General features: G+C 43.9%; 1 protein-coding gene across 4 annotated transcripts in view; it reads right to left on the reverse strand.

The window, feature by feature from the left end:
* erc1b (ELKS/RAB6-interacting/CAST family member 1b) overlaps positions 1 to 25,718 on the reverse strand; it is a 223,155-nt gene that overhangs the window by 20,090 nt on the left and 177,347 nt on the right. For all 4 annotated transcript variants that reach the window (XM_053650163.1, XM_053650168.1, XM_053650165.1 and 1 more), the window contains 2 exons: positions 19,763 to 19,864; positions 1,277 to 1,462 (listed from right to left, as the gene is read on the reverse strand). In XM_053650163.1, coding sequence (XP_053506138.1) covers positions 1,277 to 1,462; positions 19,763 to 19,864 — 288 coding nt within the window. The remainder of the gene's footprint in view (positions 1 to 1,276; positions 1,463 to 19,762; positions 19,865 to 25,718) is intronic.

A 25,718-nucleotide genomic window follows, 5' to 3' on the forward strand; every position in this document is an offset into this window, starting at 1 on the left:
ACCTGAACCTCCTGCATCTTGCTGATTTTAACCCCAGCAGGTCTCCTGTAATGCCGGCCAAAGCGCTGTCTCAATTAAATCACTGCAAATAATTCAATTTCATGATGACGACAGAGAATCGAGGCCTGCTGGGTATTTGTCGAGCGGACAGGCCTGTGATGACCGATGCACGGTCTTCTGGAAAGACTGGAAAAGCCTTTCTCTCGGTACGCATGCCTGCTGATGAAAGCAGTCGCTCAGGAAGGAAAATGAATGCGCAGACATCTCTCTCCCCTACTCCACATTAAAGAAAAGTAAGGAAATTAAAAACGACCAAAAAACAACAACTTTTAAACAGCATTTGTTATCAAGCCAAATGGCCATCATCGAGAAGCATACATGTTAAAAAAAAAAATATATATATATATATATATATATATATATGCTTTTCAATAATGTGAAGTCGAGCCAAAAACCTGCCAGGAAGACAGTTCACTGTGCTGGGAAACACATGAGCATTGTGCGGAGCTTGGCAGCACCGCTGCATATCACTCTTCTTGAAGAATGAGGGTTGTTTTAACATGAGTATAATGCATACATGCATACTTCCAGACAATTTATTTTCATGGCATTGCAAAAGTTTCAAAATGGATGCAAAATTGGGAAAATATGCCTCAGGAACTAAACCTATTGACTCTCTGCAGAGAATTTACTGGCATGGCAAGTTGAATAATGTCTTCAAAAAGGTGGGGCCAAAAAAACAAAACAAAAGAAAAACCGACACACTTATGTATTCCTGAGGAATGATTTATCAGAGCGAGATGAAACCTTCACGTGAAGTTTCCTTCTCGGTCCCGCTTAAATCCCCTCCTTCCTTTATTTCTGGCTTTAAGAAAGGAGTCGTGTAGCATCTGAACTAAACTTTTGTTCGAGGAAGAGAATTTAAGGCTAATAAAAGCAATATACTGGACTATTTATTTTCTGTAGGAACACATTTTACTCTATAAAGGGGCCTAATGGCATTTACACACAGCCAGTCTGATTCACAAAGCCAATAGGAGATTTATGGGCAGTGTGCTTTAGTGTCAGCTAGGGGCTCACTCATGGGCCAAGCCAGATGGATTTAATAATCAATGACGACAAATCCAAGTATCTAAAGCAACCTTTGCAGTACCATGTCCACTCGCGACCGAATCTTTTGCGCGTACGTTGGGACATTTAGTGCTAAAAGAGATCATGGAATAAGTGTAGTGATGCCAATCATCAGTGCAAAAATCGCCAATCAATCATCACCCACCTCCTCCATGCTCATCTTCTGTAGCTCCTCCTCCCAGGCGTCCCTCTGGCTGCGGTGGTAAGCTGAGGGTGGAGCCAGGTCCTGCAGGATGTGGGGGTCTCTCTCATGACAAAGGGCTGTGAGGTGGCCAATGTACAATTTCAGCTTACTGCGGTTCTGATTGAGGTCTAGGAGAGGGGGAATAATCTGTACGAAAGAGAAAAAGACGAGCCCCGTTAGCAACACGATCCAGCCGATATCCACCGTGCAGCAATGCTTCCAAGCAGGAAGCACGTTTAAGAAGCCAGGACACAAATAAAATATCCGTTACCATATGTGACTGGTACAGGGGGAGCCAATGTTCGGGGGGAGAAAAAAAAAAAAGTGATAAACAGTGACACAACGTAAATGATTTCAGATGATGAGAAGAATTTGTAATATAAAACACATTACTAAATCACAGTAAATCACAATCACATAATGGCGTAATCAAAATTCTTTGTGGAAGAAGGAACTGAAAGAAGTTAAAGTGTTTTCCAAGCCCAGAAACCTTATCATACATCATCCCTCAGTCTGATTTGTAATTGTACAAACATTCCACACAATTATGGCCTTCTTCTGATTGTCCTGAACTGTGGAGATATAGAGAACAGCCTTAACATCCAAAACATACTGATCTCTCTCTCTCTCTCTCTCTATTTATCTATCTATCTATCTATAACAGAGTCACTGATACAGCTTGCCATACACACCCCATCTCACATGTTCAGAAAGTGAAATGTACACTCATTCAGACCATATGTGCCTTGGAGTGCCTTCCTAGGCTTTCATAAGGAGTGAAGTCTGGGTATGAAAAAGATGCTCGGCCCAACGCATTCTTCAACCCCGAGACCGTTTGATCTTCTAGTAAAAGAGTAAAAGAAGGATGGATAAAATACTGCAGCTCCAGCGAGGAGGGAGGAAAGGTGTGGGCAGACAGGAGATACAGCCACGGATAGCGTGGGGCTGGGTAACAGGATAGGTGTGCTAAGGTAGACCCAAACCCCGGCCTGCCAGAACCCTCCAGCCTCCTAACCGCCTGGCTCTGCTTTTAAGAGATTGAGTGTTGCATGTGCTAAATGCTCGCTATTGTCTTTGGACTGCTTGACTGAGAGAGGATCATTTCTCTGAGCTTCTGCATCCAGCATGAGACAAAAGAAGATGGACAGATCCTTTCCCTTTTAATGAAGTAGAAGAGAACTTCAGGAAGTCGAGTAAATGCTCCCAATGGGCTTCATTTATCAAACTGGATATGAATGCATTTATTCAAAAACTGTTTACAAGGAAAAGAAATGTGGTATTCATGAAAACCCAGTTAGTCTGGAAGAATATCTGGATCCTACGAGAGTTCATGCATGAGGAGAATCTCTAATCTGAACCTCGACTGATCGGCTTCACATCATATAAGAGGTGATAAGTGACTGCGATGTTTGCGGGATACATTTAAATCTCTTTTATACGTGAATTTCGTGCAACTTTTGTGAAACTCAATATTGACCTGAAAGAAAACGTTCAACGAAAATCCTTCTATTAGTATAAATAAGACCATGCGTCGAAATCAGAACAAAAGCTTGCACATGCTGCGCTGACCGAGCTGCGTTACCGGAAGATTCAGCGCACACCGCGCTCGAGGCGCTCTTCCGATGCTCGGTCAGAATTTTTCCGTGTTCGGATCTCTGTAAGCTTTGCCTTATATGGACTATTGCGGCCGGAACTGAACGTACGTCAGCCGTGCCGTGAACACGCGTCGGACTTTACAGCTGATTTACTGCGATTCATCAACATACGCATGGTAAGTATGAAGAAAATCGTCGTTACAGAAACGGATGTAAATCCGGCAGGTCTAATTTGGTCGGGCCTACGAAAACTATTTACACGCACTCGTACTAAAAGCTTTCGGACTGCACGGGTAAATTATCCAGAATTGCCGTGGCTTGGTAGAACGTGAACGTTTCGTAAACAAGCGAAGGAAAGGCTGCAGGGATGGCATGATGGAGAATCGATTTTAGTCTGAGGTTTGCAAACACCAGATGAAACTTTTGGGTCCAGACCCACTATTAATTCCTACTACACCACCACGCATTCTCTCCCAGGCAAAATCTCACTCCGTCTTTGTTTTCTACAGAGTGTACGCAAGCTGTTTAGTAAAAATTGGGACTGAGGGATATGTACAAAAAAAATGGTGAAGAAAAAAAAAGATAAAAGAAGGAAACAAAGACAGGTTAGATGCCACCAGTAATAATGTGCTTCTTTGAACTATAGCCACTTCATATTTATAACGCCATATGAAAGTCAGCGTATTGGGTTTTTATTGATAGCTGGGACTAATAGCATACATGTGCGGATTCCTTACTCTACCTGAACACTCGGTGCCATCTGGTCAGCCTCACCTAAAAACCTCAATCAGGGATTGTTTCTTTTTTTTTTTTTTTTTTTTTTTTTTTACCAGTCCAGGTTAACACATGGAGGATATTTAGGATCTCTAACTCAACTGGCAGGCAGAGAGAGAAGACATCGAGGCTTTAAAGATGCAAGATAATAAAAGACTTTTAAACCACTGCGACTGAAGTGTTTTCTTGCAGGCCAGGCGGTTACATTCAGAAAACAGCCGCATTCAAATATCTTCGCTTTAGCCGTAGCAGCATCTTTTTCTTCTTCTCCTCCCCCTCCACCTCTGTCATACACGAAAAAAACAACAAAAAAACGCATTCTTGTTCACTAGCCCTGTTGACCGGGAGTGTTTTGCTCCCTTATAACCGCCTTTAAAACAGGTCCAAAAAAAATGATGTGATTTGTTTCGACCACAACTTGTTTCTCCTATAGCTTTAAATAAGGAGGAATGGGATCCATCGCTCATGCTGAAGACGAATGTCCTCCCGAGTGCTACACCATTTGTCTAGCCATGCAACAGCTGACCTGCTTCTTCTCTCCGGTGATAAACAGCCCAACAACACTGTAGCATACCGTGCTAGCATGTATAGTACGCGCGGACAAGTGGAATGTTCCAGAAAAGTTTCACGAGGATGGATGATTCCTGCTCTTTAGGACGACGGCAGTTATTTTAGCAGTTAGCATCAATCTCGCCAGTTGGCAGGGCTTTCTGGTGGCTGGATTTTGTCATCGGTGTTCTGCTAATGTCATGTTTTTTCCGTCGCGTTTAAACGTTTGTGTGGTGAAGCGAGGCGTCAGAGGTCATAAATAATACGAAAATAACAACAAATATTATGTCCAGGTGGTAGATTTATGACTAGGGATATTTTTTTTTTTTTTTTTTTACTCCGCTCAAAGGACCGTTTGTGTCCTCGTGTTAGCGTGTGCAATGGACAGTCAAGGCTGTGTGTGTCTTCTAAATAACATTGTGGAAAAATGATGTAACACTATGGTCAAACTTTCATCTATCTTTATTCTTCGCTGTCTCCGCTTGTGTCCTTTCATTCTCTCTGAAAGAGCATTCAGTGTCTATTACACTGTAATCCAAGATCATGGATGCTGGCTTTCTCTGTTTCCCACAGATGGGTGAGACAAACAAGTAGTGAACTGGGTAGATGTGTTTTCTAACATTACTCCCATTTTCCTGTCACATTCGTCTCTGAAAACCGCACAGACTCGAGACACTCTTGGCTGAGAGTCTTTTGGCTTGTGGGCAGTGGATATTTAAGTATACTATAAGTGATACTATAAGTGAGTAAGATTAAGTAGTCGCCTCGCTATACAGAAGGTTGGATACCGAACTCCAACCCAGCTGCTCGCGCTCAGATTGTATGCCCTGGCCTCGTCTACAGTCTCTACATTGGGAGAACTCCTCGGAGGAATCTTGCTCAGGCCCTACTTCATTATGACCTCTCTAAAAGAAGCTGTCTTCGCTAGATGCTGGACTGAAGTACACGTCCACATACCTGGCACTGTCATACCTCAGACCTCCCCCTACCTCCTCCATTGTCCATGAGAGAAAAAGAGTAGACCGCTCGACAACAACCCAGCCTCCCTGCTCTCTTCCCCCTTCATCAATCACCCATCAGTTCATCTAGCGCTATTCGATACCCATGCTGAGAAGTAGCAATGTGGATCAATGCTGTCAGTCAAGCAGTCCATCAGAAAGGAGCCAATGGATTCCTCCACATGGTCCAGAGCAAAGGGAGTCCCAATGCAACAGGAATCCAGACTCCAACATCAGCCTGTGTGGGGGAGGATCTGAGGATCACGAAGAGGCCACCATACCTCTTGGTAGCACAAGCCAGACCTTAATGCACATCCTTTCCCTATGGTTGCGACTTTTATTGGGCTATCCACTTACAGCCACGCAGTGCTACTCGGCTAAGAGAGGTTAAGAGCAAAAAAGATAAATGGATAGTTGACTGCAAAGCCTAAAATCCGCAGGCCTCTGACAAATCCGGTGGGCCTGTGATCATAAAAAGTGTTTCAAGAAAGAGACAAATCTACTCACAATGGAGCGAGAAAAAAAAAAAAAAAAGAAGAAGAAGAAGAAAAAAAAAAAAAAGTCTTGTAACGAAAAATGGCCACCACACACTCGCGCATACAAACGTTCTCTGTTTCGCTCTCCTGTCTCAACCCCCTCACATCCATGGCAATCTGAGCACAGAGAACAGATGTGGAATGGAGATTAAGAGCAGGTGAGTTTGTCTGTCTTCCGATGCGGTCATATCATATATTTGATTGCCTCTACCTTTCCGCACTGCCTCTCTCCACAGCTCGCAATATGCCTCTATTAACGCTGCATACGTATAATCCATTCCTCCACACGGCCCTATAGCACAGGATATTTAACACTGAAAAACACAGCAGCAACATTCATTTTTAAAAGACGCGAGATTTATGTGCATTATGGTTTGGAGGCTGTAGCTTTTTATGAACTTAGTGCCTCGTCACCTATTTATGCAGGCGTTTTATATGAATGCCATTAGATTTATACACTAATATTGGGGGGGGGGGGTTTACGGCCATTGGCGTGCACAGGCTGGAGCTCTCAGTCAGTGATTGGCTAATATAAAGAGCAGGCCTTTATTAACACAGCAAGAGGGAAGAGAAGCCGGGCAGGTCTGTGTTGACTCTGGAGAAGTATAGAGGGAAATTTTACACTAACTTGCAATGTCACCTCCATAGCGCCATTTAAACAGACCATGAAGTCTGCAGTCTATAGACTGTGTTCCATTCATTGTGCATGTGTTTGCTTCATAACAATTAGTAAAAGGAGTGCTAGTATGCCAAGAAGAAAATTAAGTGCCTGGAAAAGGAAGGAAAGGCTGTTCGGGATTACCTTCGGCCCCAGGAGGAGGTTAAGTAAGTGGCAGTCGGGGTGATGACCTTTGAGGTGTTAGAGGGTAGGGTTAAAAAGGTCAGACACTACTCGAACAGACCGAGATGAAGTGGGCTATTCTTCCTGTGTGTACTACAGCGAGGAGAAAATACGGGACAGCTTGGAGGTATGGAGATTCAATCTTACAACTTCCCAATCAGTAGTCCTGAGCCCTAACCGCTGCGCCACCCCTACCCAGTATAACATTACCACATTCCTGCCTACCCTGCTTCGACACTGGACGAAAACAAAACCGCTACATTCCTTCATTTTCAATGAGCTTTGGAGATTTACAGTGACAGGATGGTGAGCAACCGCTGGCAAAGCAAAGTGGCAAGCAATGGGAGGGACAATGGTAGGGTCCGCCACTATAAAACAATATTTTTGCGTTTTACTTCCATATCCAATGTTGTGCTATTCGTACTGTAAATAAACGGCAGTGAGCGTGACCGGCGAATGTTTTCAGCTGATTCTGATACGTACTGCACGGATAAAATTCCTACACAGCCACTGCTCTCCAGAAATGTTATTTTCAGTGGGGAAACGTCCGATTTGCTGTCTTCCGTATGTTCTGTAGGCAGCTATGTAGATTGTGTAGGTATATCACAAAAACCAGGGGCTACCAATGAAACAAAGGGGGGGGGCAAAGGGGGGGGGTAAACAATATCAGATGATCTGCGAGCTCTGGGTGGAGTGCACGAGACTGAGATTAACTAACGATGAACTTGAAAAATCCCTGCCAATGTGAACACAGGGGCGGTTTTAGTTTAGTTAAGTTATAGAATAAAGGTAGATCTTGGGCAATCAGTATCTTTTGGGTCTGTTAAAACTGTACGAATCCATTCTTACTCACGCGCCATGCTCCAGAGCTCTCCTGCATACTCTTGATACATCTGCCCACCCTGCTGCGGTGGGATATTAAATGCATCATGCTCACACACGTCTCCCATGAGCACTTCAGAGACGGTAACCTCTGCAACATCTCAAAATAAAACGGAAAACGAAAGAGGAAGATGAAACTAGCTCTTTCATCCTGAGGTCAGGGGGACTTCCCCAGTGTAGGCACTCATCACCATGAGACCCCCGTGGAGAGTCAAGGAAAATAAAGTGAAGAGAACCGGAGGATGAATACCCTTACATAATCAGGACAAGGGCAGATGCATCTAACAGACCCAGCGGTCCACAGGGTATAAAACATGACCTTTTACACCACGCACTGTCTCAGCAGACAGGCAGGATTTAGATCTAGATGAAGTGAGTGAAAAGCTCAGCAGGCCAGATAGACACACAGCAAAATTGTGCTGAGTGACTGACAAAGACACACACACACACACAGTTTCGGCACGACGTAAAGCATAACTTAAGGCTTAATACAACCTCCTACACATGGATGTATACCCCGTTGAGTGGCAAAGCCTCCGACAAGCGTAAAGCACACATGGCAGATTTACCAGAGCAGAGTCAGCCAAATGTTGATAACAGCCATATACTCGCCGGTGGAGTTATATAAAGGAACGGGATAAGTAGAGGCAGAGTGATGACAAAGTGAAATAGATGTGAGAATGGAAGAGAGACAGAGTGAACAAGTATGGAACAAAGAAGGTGTAATACTTCAGCTCTCTCTCCACCTCCGTTCTTCATCTCTCATGCTGTCCATGGACGGTTAAGTGCTAAATGAGCTGGGAGATTTAAGATGACTGTTCGACAGAGGAAGCAGGGAGCCTGGCCCAAGCTAGTGCTTTCTGATTTGCCCAAAACCACACCACCTCCGTGTCTCCATGGCAGTGGCGGGGGTGGGGTGGGGTGGGGCGGGGCGGGGGTAACATGCACTGCCACAGGCCTCCTGTACACATGCCTGGAAGGAATTAGAGCCTGTTGACAGGCTGAGAGTTTAACAGCAGTACACAATGATGCGGAAGAGTCTGTAGAGGTATAAGTACATGTACTATTACTAAAGTGAGGCAGTTTAAATCTTAAAGCTAGCAAGTCTGATTCAGGTGTGAGCTGACTTGGTATTTGTCTTGGACTTGATCTTGGCTGACTTACTACTCGACTCTGACTTTAGACTAGACTCATAATTTTAGCCTGGATAAAAACATGAACGAAAACCTAATAAATCAGCAGTCAAGATTAAAGCCGTAAGTAGATCATACCTTCATTTTCCGACCTTCTATGTGCAATTTGTACAGTATGAATAAATTATTGCGGTGTTCTTCTCACGCAGCTTTCGGTGTTGTCGGGTTTGGTATGGATTTGAATAACATGGAATAAATGTGTTGCCAAAATAAACAGCAGCAAAACAACTTCACATTTTAAAATAATACTATAAAACAAGCCGGGTACTTTGCATAACAGGGCGCTTCACCCACGGGTCACGGAGTGCTCGGTCACTTTTGGACGCTTTTGGCCACAGGCTTGAAGGATGTGGTCACACTTCCAAACTTTTTGAAAGCTGGGATACAATGAGCTTTCTGATGAAAGATAGAGTCACTGTTTGGGGGGAAAAAAAAAAAAAAAAGGTTCACAGCATTTAGGCTTTTGTTTGAAAGCGTGGCAAATAAACATGGTTAGCCATTTGCAATGTCAGACAACGGCCTCTCCCTGTGAAAGGCGGTGGCTCACGGACACGGCTAGTGAGCAGACTTTCTAAAGAACGTGAGAAATCTGGCTGCAATGCGTCTTTTTTTTGTTTTTTTTAAAATAAGATTGAAAATTAGCGTTCTATTTAATGAGTTGAAGGTTTACACAAAGTCGCTTTGGTCACGAATATGCTTCTACTACAGCTAATGAGTCCACCTAAACACATTAGAATCGACTCTTGAGACTCGGGGACAATAAATACACCCCTTCTAACGCTAAACAAGAGATTCATTAAAACTGCACAGTTTATGCAGACAAAGTAGCAAAAGGAGTAAGCATAAACTGGACTGTTTATTACTCACGTAAAACCTACTAACAAATCTCTCTCTCACCTATAATGAACAGCTGGGGGAAAAAAAAACAAAAACAAAACAAGACAACTACACTGTCAGAGGCCATGCCCTCTAATGCAAGTTTAATTTGTGGGGATTTTCCACTGCTCATGGTCATGGTCTATTATTTAATGATATTATGAGTGATTTCCCTTCCCAGCCTGGAGAAAGAGAGCTGGTGGGCCAGATGCCCGGGGAAAGGGCTCCAACATCCGCCTATTAACACATCCTGCAGCGATGCCTTGCGCCAGAGGCCCAAAAAAGTTCCACCGGCATAAACCTCACCGCAATGAGACTCAAACGTCCCTGGTTTGTAAGCCCACTCTCCTCTAAACGTCACGTCTCCGCTGCCTCCTGCTACACGTCCTAAGTTCACAGGGTTTAAAGGAAAGAGGAGCTAACTCATTTGTTTTAAAAATGATTATTTATAAAAGAAAATCGACAACCTGCATGTTCCAACCACAGTTTAAAATCCTAGTTGTGTCATTATGTGATCTTCCGGCCAACCACGACTGCAAGAATTGATCTAGTGGTGGTGCTAAGCTAATAAGAAACAAAACCAAACGTTTTTTTATCCCCTAATACCAAGGGGGTGCAGTGTTATATAGATGTGTTTTTCTCTAGAAGGAACACCAGTAACGCAGTGGTTTAACCGGCTTCGACAGTCCGTTTTCTTATTTTACCCAGCACATCCTCGAATTGTTGACGTCTAAAAGGAGAAACCAGAAACGTGGATGTGTCATTAAATCGTATTTTCCTCAGATGACGCATCCTGGGAGCGCGAATCAAAGTCTTTGGTTTGTCGAGACCTTAAAAGTCAGGACACTTGGGGGAAAAAGAATTCCACAGAAAAGCATCTATATGCCAAGGGGTGAGAAGGGGCCTAACACACGGGAGACAAAAGTGCGCCTACGCATGGGAGGCACTGAGATAACAGGAGGCGAGAGAAGATTAAAGCACTGAACTCTTCATATCTAGAGTCAGGGAGCAAAAAGCTAGGAGGCCCTTCAGAAATGAGCAAAGCGTGTCTTGCTCCACTTTTCCATGTGATTAGGGAGATAAATATCAGCCTGAGAGGTGTTGAACGGATTGCGTTGCTATTTATAGATGCAGGAAAAGTCGGATTGGAGATCTGAACAGCGTGAAAGCAGAATGTTCGGAGAGATAAAAAAAAAAAAAAAACCTCCTAAAATGAAATGACAAGTGTACATGCATCCACCCACACACCCACACACACACACACACACACACACACACACACACACACACATCAATGCACACACGATTTCTGACCAACTTGGCAGAGGACCGCACATTTCCCTCAGGGAAAACGCAGAAGCTGCTGCACAGGGAGTTTAGCTAAAACAGAAGTGCCACTGTGAGTCAGCCTGATGTTAAGCAGGAATTCTATTCAGGATCACAGCGAGATTTCTGAGGTCTGTACAGGATCCCAGAGAGATTTCAGCGGTGTAGTCAGGATCCCAGAGAAATCTCAGAAGTTCTACCGAGTTCTATTCATAGTTTTCAGTCATGTGACTGGGGCGGAGACCAAAAATGGCAGCCAACACGTGGAACTGCAGCACAGTTCCTGTCAGTTTCCCATCTGTTTCAAGCCACGGATATTTCAATCACCTCTCAAAAGAAGGAAAAACAAAAAGGTATTTGAACAAACTGGAAGTTTTCGGCACTTGCGGTCCATAGACAGCATCCGCCGCTGCATTTCGATCACTGAAAACAGCGAAGTTTGTGCCGGAGCTCCACTTTGGCCGTGTTTATACACATGCCAGCAAGTTCGAAGTAACGTTCGTCTGAAAACGTCTGAAAATGAAACTTCCCCTTATTTAGCTAGCATTAGCTAACTTTTAACGCAACACTTTTCCGACTCAGGAAACAGTTCCGTTAACTAGAGTAAGTCGTCAGGGACACTGAAGTTGTTTGGGTCACTCCAGGAAAATGAACCCTGTCTGAACGATGATGTGAAGATGTAATTACTAACAATACAACAAGTCAAATACTCAGTGTTTACTTGAGCTTAGCTTTGATGAAATGTTCGCTGCAAAGACGTGTGTACTTTGATGGTTGTCATTCTTTGCCCTCCTCAGGGACGGAGGCACGTGTAATAGCACAAATCCGTGCTTTGCCCTACGGGTGGGCGTTCCTATAAGAACGTGATGTCACGTGAAAACTAGGAATTCAGGATCCCAGAGAGATTTCGGAGTTCTGCTCAGGATCCCAGAGAGATTTCGGAGTACCGCTCAGGATCCCAGAGAGATTTCCGAGTTCCGTTCAGGATCCCAGAGAGATTTCGGAGTACCGTTCAGGATCCCAGAGAGATTTCGGAGTTCCGCTCAGGATCCCAGAGAGATTTCGGAGTTCCGCTCAGGATCCCAGAGAGATTTCGGAGTTCCGCTCAGGATCCCAGAGAGATTTCGGAGTTCCGCTCAGGATCCCAGAGAGATTTCCGAGTTCCGCTCAGGATCCCAGAGAGATTTCCGAGTTCCGCTCAGGATCCCAGAGAGATTTCCGAGTTCCGCTCAGGATCCCAGAGAGATTTCCGAGTTCCGCTCAGGATCCCAGAGAGATTTCCGAGTTCCGTTCAGGATCCCAGAGAGATTTCCGAGTTCCGCTCAGGATCCCAGAGAGATTTCCGAGTTCCGCTCAGGATCCCAGAGAGATTTCCGAGCTCCGCTCAGGATCCCAGAGAGATTTCGGAGTACCGCTCAGGATCCCAGAGAGATTTCCGAGTTCCGTTCAGGATCCCAGAGAGATTTCGGAGTTCCGCTCAGGATCCCAGAGAGATTTCGGAGTTCCGCTCAGGATCCCAGAGAGATTTCGGAGTTCCGCTCAGGATCCCAGAGAGATTTCGGAGTTCCGCTCAGGATCCCAGAGAGATTTCCGAGTTCCGCTCAGGATCCCAGAGAGATTTCCGAGCTCCGCTCAGGATCCCAGAGAGATTTCGGAGTACCGCTCAGGATCCCAGAGAGATTTCCGAGTTCCGTTCAGGATCCCAGAGAGATTTCGGAGTTCCGCTCAGGATCCCAGAGAGATTTCGGAGTTCCGCTCAGGATCCCAGAGAGATTTCGGAGTTCTGCTCAGGATCCCAGAGAGATTTCGGAGTTCCGCTCAGGATCCCAGAGAGATTTCGGAGTTCCGCTCAGGATCCCAGAGAGATTTCGGAGTTCTGCTCAGGATGCCAGAGAGATCGTGGAATTCTGTTTAGGATCCCAGGGAGATTTTATGAGTCCAAGTGCTGCAGAAGATAAGCTTGATGAGACTGTGCAGTACTAAGAAGAAACTCCGACCCCACAGTACACCAGAATGATCTGATCACATTTGGATCATCAATCTGTCTGCAGAGAGGGGGTGTGGTTCAGATTCGGCAATGTAAATATTGCTAACAAAAAAATAAATTCCACCACAAAAACACTTGCATATGTTGGTGTATGAGGCAGATTTTTTTTTTTTTTGCCAAAAATGTGTCAAGCAACAGTAAGAAAACAGTGAGGCAAATTCTCAATTTTTTAAACCACAGAATCAGCATGAAATGAAAGTGACTGCAACAAGAAGCAAATCTTTCATGTCCCACATACTTTCCCCTTCAGTGAATTGGTTTTTCTGCCAGGAAAATTTTATCTGCATTTTGTCTGATTGTTGCTTTAGCTTAAAATGCTCAAAGCAGTAGTTTACAGGTGGCTCCCATACTGTCATAGCAACTGGTCAAAAATCGTAAATGCTACGTCTAAACCGTGGATGTTGGCACTTACGCAAATTACAGGCCAGATAAAGCACTCAATGTAAATCTGTCGACTGGGTCATTCCACTGTTTGTTCTGTCGGTTGCCTCATACTTCCCTCATACATCATCATAATAAATGAGTCCGTTTTCCCTTATTGACTCCTGATTCACTGATGAATCCAAAAAGACCAGGTCCATTTCTATAGCCGGAACCGTGTGCCCCTCGAAAGCCCGAACTCAGCAAGGGCCCCACCACTGTCTACCCTACTGTCTGCACCAGGCCCCTGGAGCCAGAGGCCAGCTTTTATATTGGACTCATATGGAAGGAGGAAAGTTTTAACATGACCCCCTGCGATTTCCCGACCAACACATGTTTCGAATTTTAATCGAATTATACATGTTTGCGCTGGAGTCAGCTGGAAATCACAAAGAGTCGGGGGGGGGGAAGGAGGAATAAACTGGAATAAACAATGCGAGTACAAATACGAATCAGAAAGCAAACACACATTTTATGTTTATATTAATGACTATAACAGAGCTGTTGAAATGTTTCCTTTCTAACCACCAGGCCCTCTCCTTATTCAAAAACAAATTGCACACTGTTTCATAGTTCCTTCATAGTAGAGTGGGGATTGCTTTAATAATGTGGGTAAGTGGTGGGTGGCTACACTTTTGGAGGAGTTCAGCAGAGGGCAAAAAACGCTGACCAGTCCAGAGCACAGAGTACCCACTGACCCTAGCAATAACAAGTGATGGCCAAGCTCTGTTTTACAATTTTCCATACAAATCCACAGTCCAAGTGGTTAGTAATGTCGAGGGTCACCCGAGGTGAGGTGAGGTGAGATACTGACAAAGTATTCATTACTTATATAACCGCAGTGTTTTGGATCCATGATGATGGAGTCACTTTCGATCTCGGTGACAAAAGAAGCTGATGACTTCACGTGGCGGTGAAGTGAGGGACAAAGTCCAGATGTTAACACTGTGGCAACGCTTTTTTTTTTTTTTTTTTTTTAAAGGGAAAGAGAAACCATTACTTTGTCACTTTAGACCTTCAGCACTGTAATGATGGCTGAATTACACAAGTGGTCAAAGTATAACGCTGCTGATTACCGTGCTTTGGAACATATAATTAGATCTGTAGTACAAGAAACGTTGCCAGGAAGAGCGCTGTGTGAAAAGATTTCGAAAGGCTAATAGTTTTAAGACTGCTGAAAGCGATTCCTATTACAGATATAACGTGTGTTTAGAGGAAGTGCGTATACTCAGCTCGCGTTTCATTACGGACAATCCTTGAATCTTAATAAAAAAAAAAAAAATGTATAGTTTATTTCAATAAACAAGAAGGCGACATCAAATATCCATGATCCAAAAACGATAAGAAAATAGTAGCTCAGTAGTGCACAAAAACAAGCTACAAGACAGCAAAGAGGAATGCAGACGAAGGATTAAAAAAGAAAAACGAATTAATTAAGGGCTGAGCATAGAATAGGTGCACACCACTGGAAAGAATCAGATGACAAATGAGGTGGAGACACGTCTTCACCCAAAACAAAACAAACGCACATGGCAAAACAAAAGCAAAAGCACCTGGGGCCTGTACTATGAAGCTGGTTCAGGTGACTAGCCAGGTACGTTTCAGTTTAGTTTGCACCAACCATGGGTTTTAGGTACCGTGAAACTGCCCCGGCTTTTACCGGCGTTCATCGCCATAGTAACTTACGCTCCATGGCAGGTTATGTTCTGGGTAAGACAACTCGAACCCAACTTGGACCAATCAGCTGTGAGCAGAGTAACAGAAGTGACGCAACTAATCCAACACCCCAGCGCGGACTGTAAGAAGAGCGTGAAATGAAATGACATGAAAGATCTTATACGTTTTCAATCCGTTTCTTCTCATTGCGAGCCTAGAAAAGTAAATGTACGCATTTACACAATCAGCAGCGTTCCCGAGCTTCACCAACCGCAATGGTGTTGCTTTTAGCGGTTAGCGTAAGTTTAAATTCCTCATATTTCCTCATCCCCCCCCCAACTGAACGCTATTGGCTGCTCGGTGCTGACGTCACGCGTTTACGTGCACGCGCTCGTGGACTAATCATAGCTTAAACATCAAAGCCTGAGTTGACCGAGTATGTCGATAACCAGCGTCATGGATCCAATAAATCCTGATAGGACTGGTTTGATTTTGTCAACTCAAAACTAATCCCGCAACCCTGAGTTTCTTCGACTAGCTTCATGTTACAGGCCCCTGGAGAAAGACAGACAAAAGCAAGCTACAAGCAGGAGGTGTGTCTGGGTTTGATATCTAAAAACACTGTGACAAGATATTGTGATGAGTCACTGCGACTCTGTCTGCTGGTGTTAGATCACCACTGCAGCACTCGCAACACCCCTCTAGTCTTCACGCTCTTTTCCTTTACCTCCAAGTACAAAGGTGAACACCTATGCTGGGTCCTAGTGAGATGCACCGGCACGTTCCCAGTATAAATGACTGCACTTCTACTAAACAGCCAATGTACTAGATTGTAACTGACCACCGTTCAGCACACGCCAACAGCAGAGACCAGACATGTGAGGAACCGTTATGGGATACTGAGCTGAAAGACGACTAATTAAACTGCGTTGGACCACCTGCAATCCACTATGATAAAATAATTTAAAAAAAAACTCCCGAGTCGTGATTAAATTATTACTCGTGCTAATCATGCAAGTGCACATGCGGCTCTGCTTTCCACATCTGGCGCGTTACTGAAAGCAAGGTTTCTTGAACTTCGGTCTAAATGTATATACAGGTTTTGTAAAGTAATATATGCAAAGAGCTAAATTTGTTCGACAGCACAGATTTAGCACAGGAAGTCTTGGATCTGAAAGAAATTCCACTTTGGACATCATTACAGCAAACAGCTTTGCAGGCTGTTTTTTCTTTTTTTTTTTTTTCTTCTTTTTCTCCTGTGAAGTATTAAGACTGTTGCATTAAGTAAAACATCAGCAGATTTATTTAGCAGATTTATCAGCAGATCGATTTATTTCCTGAGATATAACACAGCCAGCGTGGGAAAGCAATTCTACTAACGAGAAAGTTAAAAATACATACCAGGAATTCACTCACAATCCTGCTCACTATTCGGCCCGGGTCGCTAATTAAACGCATGAACGTTGCTGCACGGACGCGAGCGTTCAGAGAGACTGACGACGGCTCAAATTCCCGGCTATACCGTACGTAAACGACAGAATCGGGGCTGGCGTATTATATTTACTGTTACACTAGAGAATAATCAATCCCGGTTTACTATTGTAAAACGTGTCCCGTCTTCAGGACGGTCTTGAACGACTGATTACCGTTCCAGATTATCCTGCGGTGCACGATGTGTAAAACCCATCCTTAACCCATCCTGTGATTTACAAACACAGCCCGGTCGGGGCAGCACCGATTTCAAATCCTGAATATTAAACATGCTCGGTATGTATGACTCAACATCCTGTAGCGTGGAGGAACACTGACGATCATGTGAAAATGCAATCATAAAGGGAATGCATGGGGGGGGGGGATAAATAAACAAATAAATAAATAATAGCTGAGCAAAACAAAAGTCAATCTTTCTGGAATACAGCAAAAAAGTATGGCGGTTCTCAATGGTGCGCCAAACAGATGGCCAGACTTGTCTTCTGCAAAATATTACACGTTAAAACAAACAAACAAAGTATGAACTGTGACTGCTGGATTTGTAAGGCGAGTAATCTGATGCGAACTGCTGGCAGCAAAACCGCTATATCTAGCTGGTATGCTGTTTATTTATGTTTATCCAGTCTTCGAACCACAGTTTTGTCCACACATTTGAATCCTTTTTGTTTGTTCGCTAAGATCCCAAATAATGAACTTAGCAAGCTGTGCCTGGCCATCATCCTCCATATTTGTTCTGATCCGAAGTCATGTTTGTTCATGAGAAATCCCGCGAGATTCCAGGTCGTAAGAGTCAGGATTTCGATTTTTTTTTTTTTTTTGTGTGCGCGTATTCGGAAAGTGCGGTGTTTTGTTCTGGGAAAATCTTGTAGTGACGGATTAGTGCAGGATGATGCAGGACATGAAAAAGCCATTATATCTGGGGTCTTTCGTTTCTTCAACACCATTTAGTACTGCATAAATCCTGTAGTGAACCAGGCATTAGAAACATGAATTCACAATGAGTGTGTGTGTGCTTCTACACTTGATGGAGCATGTGCTTCCTTACCTGCACTGTACAGTCAATGCGCTTCCTCGAAAACATCCATCAATATTGTCAGGGCGAAAAGAAATATGAGAACACTGTTGTTTCTTTGGCACGCAGGAATAAAAAGTCTACTGTAGTCAAATGCAGACAATCGATCAGAACCGAAGCGGTCTATGTACAGTGAGAATGGGTGGGGGTGGGGTGGGGGGTTTATAATAATACCGGTTTTGTCATTTTGAGAGGAAACGCGTCTCCTATAGGTGTTGTAATGTGAGTAATTGTTAAGCTCGAACACATTCTGAGATAACTGGAGATAATAATTAAGTGTAGACACAAACCCTGCTCAAAAAGTTAGAGAAAATACCCAAAAAAACAAAACAAAACAAAAACAAAACCATCAACAAACAAATCTGAGGGGGAAAATGATAAGCAGTGTTTGCATGGAAAGGATGAAAAGCAAACAGCACGAGAAGGCCACGAATTGATCTCAAGGCAGAAAAGAAAACTGAAATATAGGACAAACACAGATCGATGATTATGTTCGAGAGGATGCAAGAATGATGGAAAAAGGAGAACGAAAGAAAAAGGAATTCCAGTTGCCAGTGAAGAGGTTTCTCACCCGTCTGAACAAAATGGCAGGAAGAGAGCATCTGATTGGCTATGCCCAAATGCCCTCCTCATCGTCCTATTGGTTGTAAGTGAGCGATCCGAGGCAGCATGGGATTGAAAGAAGAGTTAGTTAGCATGTTAGAAAGACAAAGATTAGTTCAATATTCAGTTGTTTTTTTTTTTTATCAGAACTTCTCAGAGAAAAGACGCACCCCGCGGCTAAAAATCTGTAAATGAATACAGTATAAATACAAAAAACCAGAAACAGTAGAACTCTGACAGCAGAACAGCGGTCTTTTGAAAGTGGTTATGGACTCATTCACTGAACAGTACCTGAAGCTCTGTGGTCCGGAGTCTGGTGCATCGGTCCCTATAGTGCTGATGTGTGATGCTGTTCGTATGCGAGTTGGACATGTGGAGGTGAATAATGAGGCCCAGCAGGCCAAACTCACAGGAAGGCTTGCTCTAAGTGTTTTCTTGGCAATCAGAGACAAGCAAATGAGAAGAATCTGTGACAGGGATGACCCTGGCTGTAACGGGATGTGTGCGCGTTCCCAGAGCGCTGACATTCCTTTGCAGTGGCCTCTCCGTGGGCTCGGTAATCCCGACTATAAACCGCCTCATTTGAACAGCAGACGGTCGTGTGTTGTGGTCTGGGAGATGTGAGGCTCAGTGATGCACGCTTTTCTGGATCAGGAGGAGGACTGGATAACTCAGAGACCATCTAGAGAAGGGGTCGTCAACCGGCGGACTGCGGTCCGGATGCGGACTCGGCAAAATATTTCAGCGGGAAAAATAACCGCAGCGGAGCCGATCGATAATATATGCCAAAATAATATAACTGGCTGTAGTTCAATGACTCTGTTTTAAACATGAACCATTGCTGCCGATGTAGAAGATCTGATGATGTGGCCAATCACGTGCGGTTATTTGAAGACGGCTCGCCAGGAAAAGAAAGAGTTTTTTTATTTTTTTTTTTAAATCTCCCTGGACTGATTAGTGAAGTGATTAACATGACGCTCCAGTGTGAAACAAATCTCAACCCCTTGTCTTATTTAAAGCCCTGAACTAATCACTAATGGTTAAACTTTAATTTACTTGGATCATTGCAAGCAAGGAATGTTATGTAGCTGGTTCTTTGGAGAACGCTGATGTAGAGTGTCTACAGAAATGAATATCCGAGAGCATCAAAAGTAGAGAAAGCCAGGAATTATGGATGTATATTTTGTGTGTGTGTGTGTGTGTGTGTGTGTGTGGACATGCTTAGCCGCTTTAATGTGCCCTAATATGAAATTAGACATGAGGGGCTGCGTTTTATTGGATGTGAAAGCTGTAATTTCCTCTTGCATATGCTTTCCTGTAATGATTCCGTGTTATAAACCAGATCGAGGCCTTGAGGGATAGATGAAACTTTACAGACAGTGCTAAAGAAAGAGTGCAGAAGATTAAGAAACACAATAAGAAAGCAGAAGGGGTGAGTCGGGGAGAGAGGGGAGGAAATTCGTGTGTCGAATCAGACCAGGACTGACCAACGCGGCAGAGTTTAGCGGTTTCCCTGCAGAACGACACATTCACTCAGCAGTTAATTACAGGAGCAGGAACACTGAAACCGGACCTGTTTTCCACTCACCTGATCTGGAGAGGGTTTGTGATTACTCTGGTCTGAATTCGAAGAAGCCTTCAGATGGTCATCCTCGTAATTGTCGGCCATCAGTTTCATCCGGTTCTGCGTCTGGAGGACAAAAAGATCAACAAGGGAAGTTATTCCGAGAACTCACACAGACACAAACAGTCTCGCATTCCTGATCTGAAACTGAATTCAGCACACTCCTAGCCTCTCAAAACCCCTACGGACTCGTACGGAAAACATCAACCCTCTGCACGAGGATGTTTATTTAGGATCGGTGCTTTGCTTTCACCTCCTAAAGAAGAACGTTCTGATAGATGGACCCGAGATCAGAAGTCTGGAGTCTAACGCTGGAGCTCTTAAGAGAGGTGTGAAAAGTTTTCAAATGAGAAACTGAGACTCGAGTATGAGAAGGAATGAGAGAAAAATAAGAAGGGGGGGGGGGGTTGTGGTGGTGGTGGAATAAACATGAATATGCATGATTTAATTACACTGCATCTTCAAAAGTGCAGTCATGCATGCTCTGAGGGAGAGAAGATGAATGAACAGCAGATGGGTTTGCGTTTGACCCTCTTACAGAATGAAATCGGCGTTTAGACAGTCTGGGTTTTATTTATGCCAGAATGATGGTGGCGCAGGATTTGTGTATCTTTCAGGCATTGTCCCTCTAGATTCATATGAACTGAATTTGTTGCAGTGCCACATCGAGGGGTGTGTGTGTGTGTGTGTGTGTGTGTACACTGTGATATTTTCCACTGCTAAAAGAAAGTGTGATTTGTATTGGCAAGCCAACCATCACTCTTGCCTCTCCGCTGCACGGACATGAACAAGAAATAAAATAAATCAATAAGACATTAGATTGGAATGAAAGCCAGGCTGAGGCGCCCCGCCCTTCCGGGCTCCTGGGAGTGTTGTCTTGTTCGACCTCACCCAGAATGTGATGGTTCGGCTCCCTCTGTTTAGTTTTCTCGTCCTTTTCCCCTGCACTTCCCACTCTCTCCATCTCGCTCCCTCAGTGTTCCCATAACAAGCCTGGTGTTAATGGTGGTAAACACCAAGTTCAGATGCTCCTTAACGTCAGAGTTAAGTCACTGCTGGTGGGCTGGGTGGGAATGACAAATCCATGGGAGACTGGAAATCTGGGCAGGGGAGGGGACAGTTTACTGGAGGGATCCCGCCTGTACTTTGAGCTCCGAGTTTAAAGCGAGATCACGGTAAAGCCGAGAGTCTAAATATACACTTGTGTCTCGCTGCAGACTTGAGAACCCATCAATACAGAGCTCGAAACTGGACCGATAAAGCCCTTGAATGCCTGGAAGTAAAGTACACTTTTACATACAACTTCAGCCTTTAGTACTTCAGTCTAGCGTTGGAGGAAGCTCATAAAAGACAAGCTAATGCCACGCTAATTTCACTGATAGATATCCATCCGAAGTTAGCATGCTAGCAAACATTAGCGAAGATTAGCGCACTACAATCTGAATTCCTATCGTTCATAAAATAAATATAAAAGCTGTGACAAATGAAAGGAAACTCCTTTTTATTTTGCTGGCATGGCTTCTCTCAGCTCATCCCCTTAGAGTGAAGCAACACTGCAAAATAAAATCCCCACCCCCTTCCACGGGGCACTAGGGCTCATTGAATGGTTTGCTGAGGATGAAAAATCACATGCTACGCCCTTTATACTCACTAGATCTCACTAGATTTTGGAGTACACCATTGCACCATCATCAAAACACTGACTGAGGGAATATTCCTTGAAGAATGGTGTTCACTGCTCCAGTACACTTTTTTTGGGTCAAATTTAGGCCATGCTGAAGCTGTTCTGGTGGCTCGCAGTGGCCCAACACCTTACTAACATACTTCATGTCGTTTTTAACCCTTTAATTAGACGCCTGTCTGCGTATATATACAGTTAGTAAACTGGTAACTATGAGATGGCGTTCTGGTTGACGCTAGTCGGCTAGCTAATTAAAATTCTTCATAAAAACGGACAAAAATGAGTGATATTTTGATCATCCGGAGAAGTTGCGTACTTTTGGGGGGGGGGGGGGTTTGATAATTTTTCCTAACATTCTTATTTCTAACCAATGCTTCCTTCTGTCCAAGAGCTTTTACCCAATAGAAGGCTTTGGCCAGCAGGGGGCTTCATCTTCGAGGCTGCAGACAGAACCCACTCGCAAAAAAAAAGACCAAATGATGCAAAGGAGTACTTATACAATCAAAGGAGCTCACGCTACAAATCAAAAGTCACTTAATGTTAGTACAAACTCACAGAACACAAGCTGCGATTCAACCCACTTTACCACACGGTGGGCAGAGACTTGCGTTCTGTCCGTTAACAAGACCCTTAGTCGCAGATCAAAGGAAGCACTGAATGACTAATCACCAGCGCCACTTCTCCAACACCCTGCACTCAGCAGCTTCACACCTTCCCACCAAACCCCCAGAGTCTACCGTTTTTCTTTCACCCCCCCCAGTACATAATGCAGAACACAGCTGCACATCAGAGCCTCACAGACGAGAGGTCCACTCTGGGATACGGAGCCCACTGTAGGTCTATATTCATTACCCTGCAAGGCAGAACCTATCTCCCTTCACTACAATTTGTTCCACATGCTTTGGAGAGTTACTGTCCAGGACACAGGCAAGGGCTCAGGAAGTCAGCTCAACATTCGGAGACTTGTTATACACAAGCCCCTATGCTGAAATGAACCCGCTGAGAAAGTACAGGCTTTGGAAAGCCAGAAATGTAAAGGAAAGGAATGCAAGGAAAAGGGGGGGTGGGGGGTAGGAGGGTCAGGGAGTGAGTGTGCACGGAGTACAGCAGCCTCCAGAACGCACATCACTCACTCATTTGGAAAGTTCATACTTAAAAAATAAACATGGAAAATAAACTGTTTGCTTTTAAGCGGTAGAATTACGAGGCCTAGGGGAATTGTAGCACCTGTAAAGGACTAGCATCCGTTACCAGACTGAGAAAAATGATGACGGATGTCGGGAGTTTACCGAAAAAAAAAAAGTTTTTATTATTTATATCGAGTTTAGAGGTATTGAAATCACAGACATTTTTATACACACACTTCCCCATCATATACTGTAGTTCTCTGGCAAGGAGTTGTTTTACGGTCTGCTTTATTAGTTAACGCGAAAAAGAGTCACTGCGTGTGAATGATGACGATCTTTTCTTTCAATACGAGGGCTGACGGAATGATCAGTGACAACCCCCACCCACCGCACCCCACCGCCACTCATACATTTAAAATGATAACCTTTATTTGTACACTTCCGTAAAGCTGCTTTGGGACGATGTCCATTGTTAAACGCGCTATCCAAATAAAACTGAATCGAACTGAATGATTTAATGCCACTGCAATCAAAAGGCCGTCTACGGCAGAGTTCGTCAGTGTGAAGTGTGTGCGTGTGTGTGTGAGCGCTGTTACGACGTTCATCTAAAAGCCGGCAAAAGGAGGAGGGCCTAGGATGAGGCGAAGGAACTAGAACTGCATTTGTGAGACAGCGACACATACGATGTTGGCGATGGCGAAATGAAAATATCCGTGTTATCTCGAGCTCATTGTTCCGCACCAGCCCGGATTACGCTGACTGATGTAAGCAGAACCTGGTCATTTAAAAAAAAAAAAAAAAAATTTTCTTTTAAACACAGGTCTGTCATTAGAAGATTATCAACATGTAAACTGACATGGAGGACATCATTGTAGATCTATGACGTGTCGGTTATAGTATCCGGCCAAGATGCAATAGCGCTCATCTCATACAGTGTGATAATTAACAATGTTAAAAGGTTTAACAATGTTAGGTTTGATTTAGGCTGATGATTTTAAACCAGCTAGAAACATTTTTAGTGGTTTAAAAATTAAAAAAAAAAAAAAAAAAAAATCACGTTTACTGATAAAGTATTTTTCAAGGTTAAATTGAAATCCACCTCTCAAGGGTTATTTTTGGTCTTTTTTTTATTAATAAGGTTTGAAATTGAGCGCAGACACCAGACGGGCCTACAGGATACCATCTGTTACCATCCATTATACATCTACCATTATGGTTTATGTGACCTACAGGTAACTCTCTTAGAGCAGAGGAGCCTCTTTCCACTATAATAAGAGAAATTAGTTTCAGATGGACCTGTACCTGAACTCCCCATAACTTCCTACTTCCTACATTTCCGTGTTTTGAAAACAGGTGAAGCTTGGTATATTGATTTTGTTCAGAAAAAGCAAGCGGGTGGGTAAACACAACGAAGGGCGCCCTTTAGTAATAGAGTAAAACATGGCGAGGTTGTAGCCGGGAGACAAATTGCTACAAATGTACACATCTGGCCTTTGACCTCGGTCAGTGATCCGGTGTATGACATCATGCATGCTGTATATCTATGACTTATTTTGGCAGAGCAGCTAGTCATGCTCTGGAGCCATGCTCTGGAACCGGGTAGGGATGATGATAATGAGTGTGGGAGAGAAGGATAAAGTAGATAGAGATAGAATGTGCATGAGAGAGCGCAGGAATAATCTTCTCAAACGGAGGGTTTTGTTGGACTTCAGGGGAGCCGTTCACTCCGAGCTATGAAACGAAACAAAGTGTATATGAACGGCTGCGAAGATTACAGAGGAATTCGGGGAAAGTTCATGGGGAGATAGCAAGACTCCAGCTAATTGTCGGGTTGTAGGAGCCTCGTACGTCAATATAGAACACAATTTACAGGAAACCCGATCCCTGTCTCTGTGGCTTGTGTGTTTACGTTGGTTCAGATCAATTCTCTCTGCTTTTACAGGAAGCAAGCACCGATATGGAGTTGGTCGAATGAAGCGGTGAGAAGATAAACATTCGCTCTATATCATCCACAATCATTCCAGTTTCCTCGGGTTTCAAGTGAAAGCACGGTGACCTATAAAGCCTTGGACTGAGACCAATGTGTGGTATAGAAACATTATTCCTGGCCCTTCTTTCATTCTTAGGCTGGATCTTTACCTTTCAGCATACATCAAGCTCTTGTTTATGTTCTCCATGCAGAACTGGAGATAGCAGCTGGCAGGAACTTTGCCCACAGGTCTCTGGTTTCTGTCTTAACTGAAGAACTTACTCTTTCATTTAATCTAATTGCTTGACTTCCCCAGCAGCATTTTCCCCTCATCATGTATCATTCAAGTGAAAAATGCTGAAGTAATACATATTTACAAAAAAAACAAAAAAAAAACAAAAAAAGGAGCTAATTGAAAAAGTGCTGATTCATAATTTCACAAACCTCCCAATGATATAAAGGTTAATCACATAATTGGGGTCAGAACAGCATCTTAATGAGAGCCTTTCTTATGCATGGGGAGACATCTGACCCCTCAACGGCTTCCCTCGACCCTAAGAGAGTTCGTGACCTCGTCCGAAATTCCATTCCTCTTTTACCCAACGTCTTCTACTCACACACGTGAAGGAGACTCTTTAATAGGGATCGTAATCACGCAAACCGAAGCAGTAATTCAACAAAACAACGGAAGCTCAGTGGTAAAGGACGTGCTTAAACGAGCGGATCGTGAGCTCCCAGGACTGGAAGGGGTTGACGGGGGTTGATCTGCAACTGAAGGGTCACCAGTGCCACCGTCTCGTCTGACCACGGCTAGACCTGTTAGCAAGGTACTTAACCCCTAACTGCTCCAGGGACACTTGAGAGGGTGGCCTTGTGCTCCGACCATGTAATTACTCGTATGTGTGAGAAAGGATCAAGATGACATATCTACATAGAAGCATAAGGAATTGCAAATAAAGATGTTGCTCTGAGATTGTGAGTGCGAATGATGACAACGCTACAGTCATTAAAGGAGAACAACGGCCTAGACTAGCGGTTCTCAAAATGGGGTCACAGTATATTGGCTCTACTGATATATACACACATTTTCTGCTGGTGTTTTGATTTAGAAAGGCCTTCGTGTAATCTAAAAACTGAAAGAAA

This window comes from Ictalurus furcatus, chromosome 19 (assembly GCF_023375685.1).
Source record: "Ictalurus furcatus strain D&B chromosome 19, Billie_1.0, whole genome shotgun sequence".
Taxonomy (NCBI): Eukaryota; Metazoa; Chordata; class Actinopteri; order Siluriformes; family Ictaluridae; genus Ictalurus; species Ictalurus furcatus.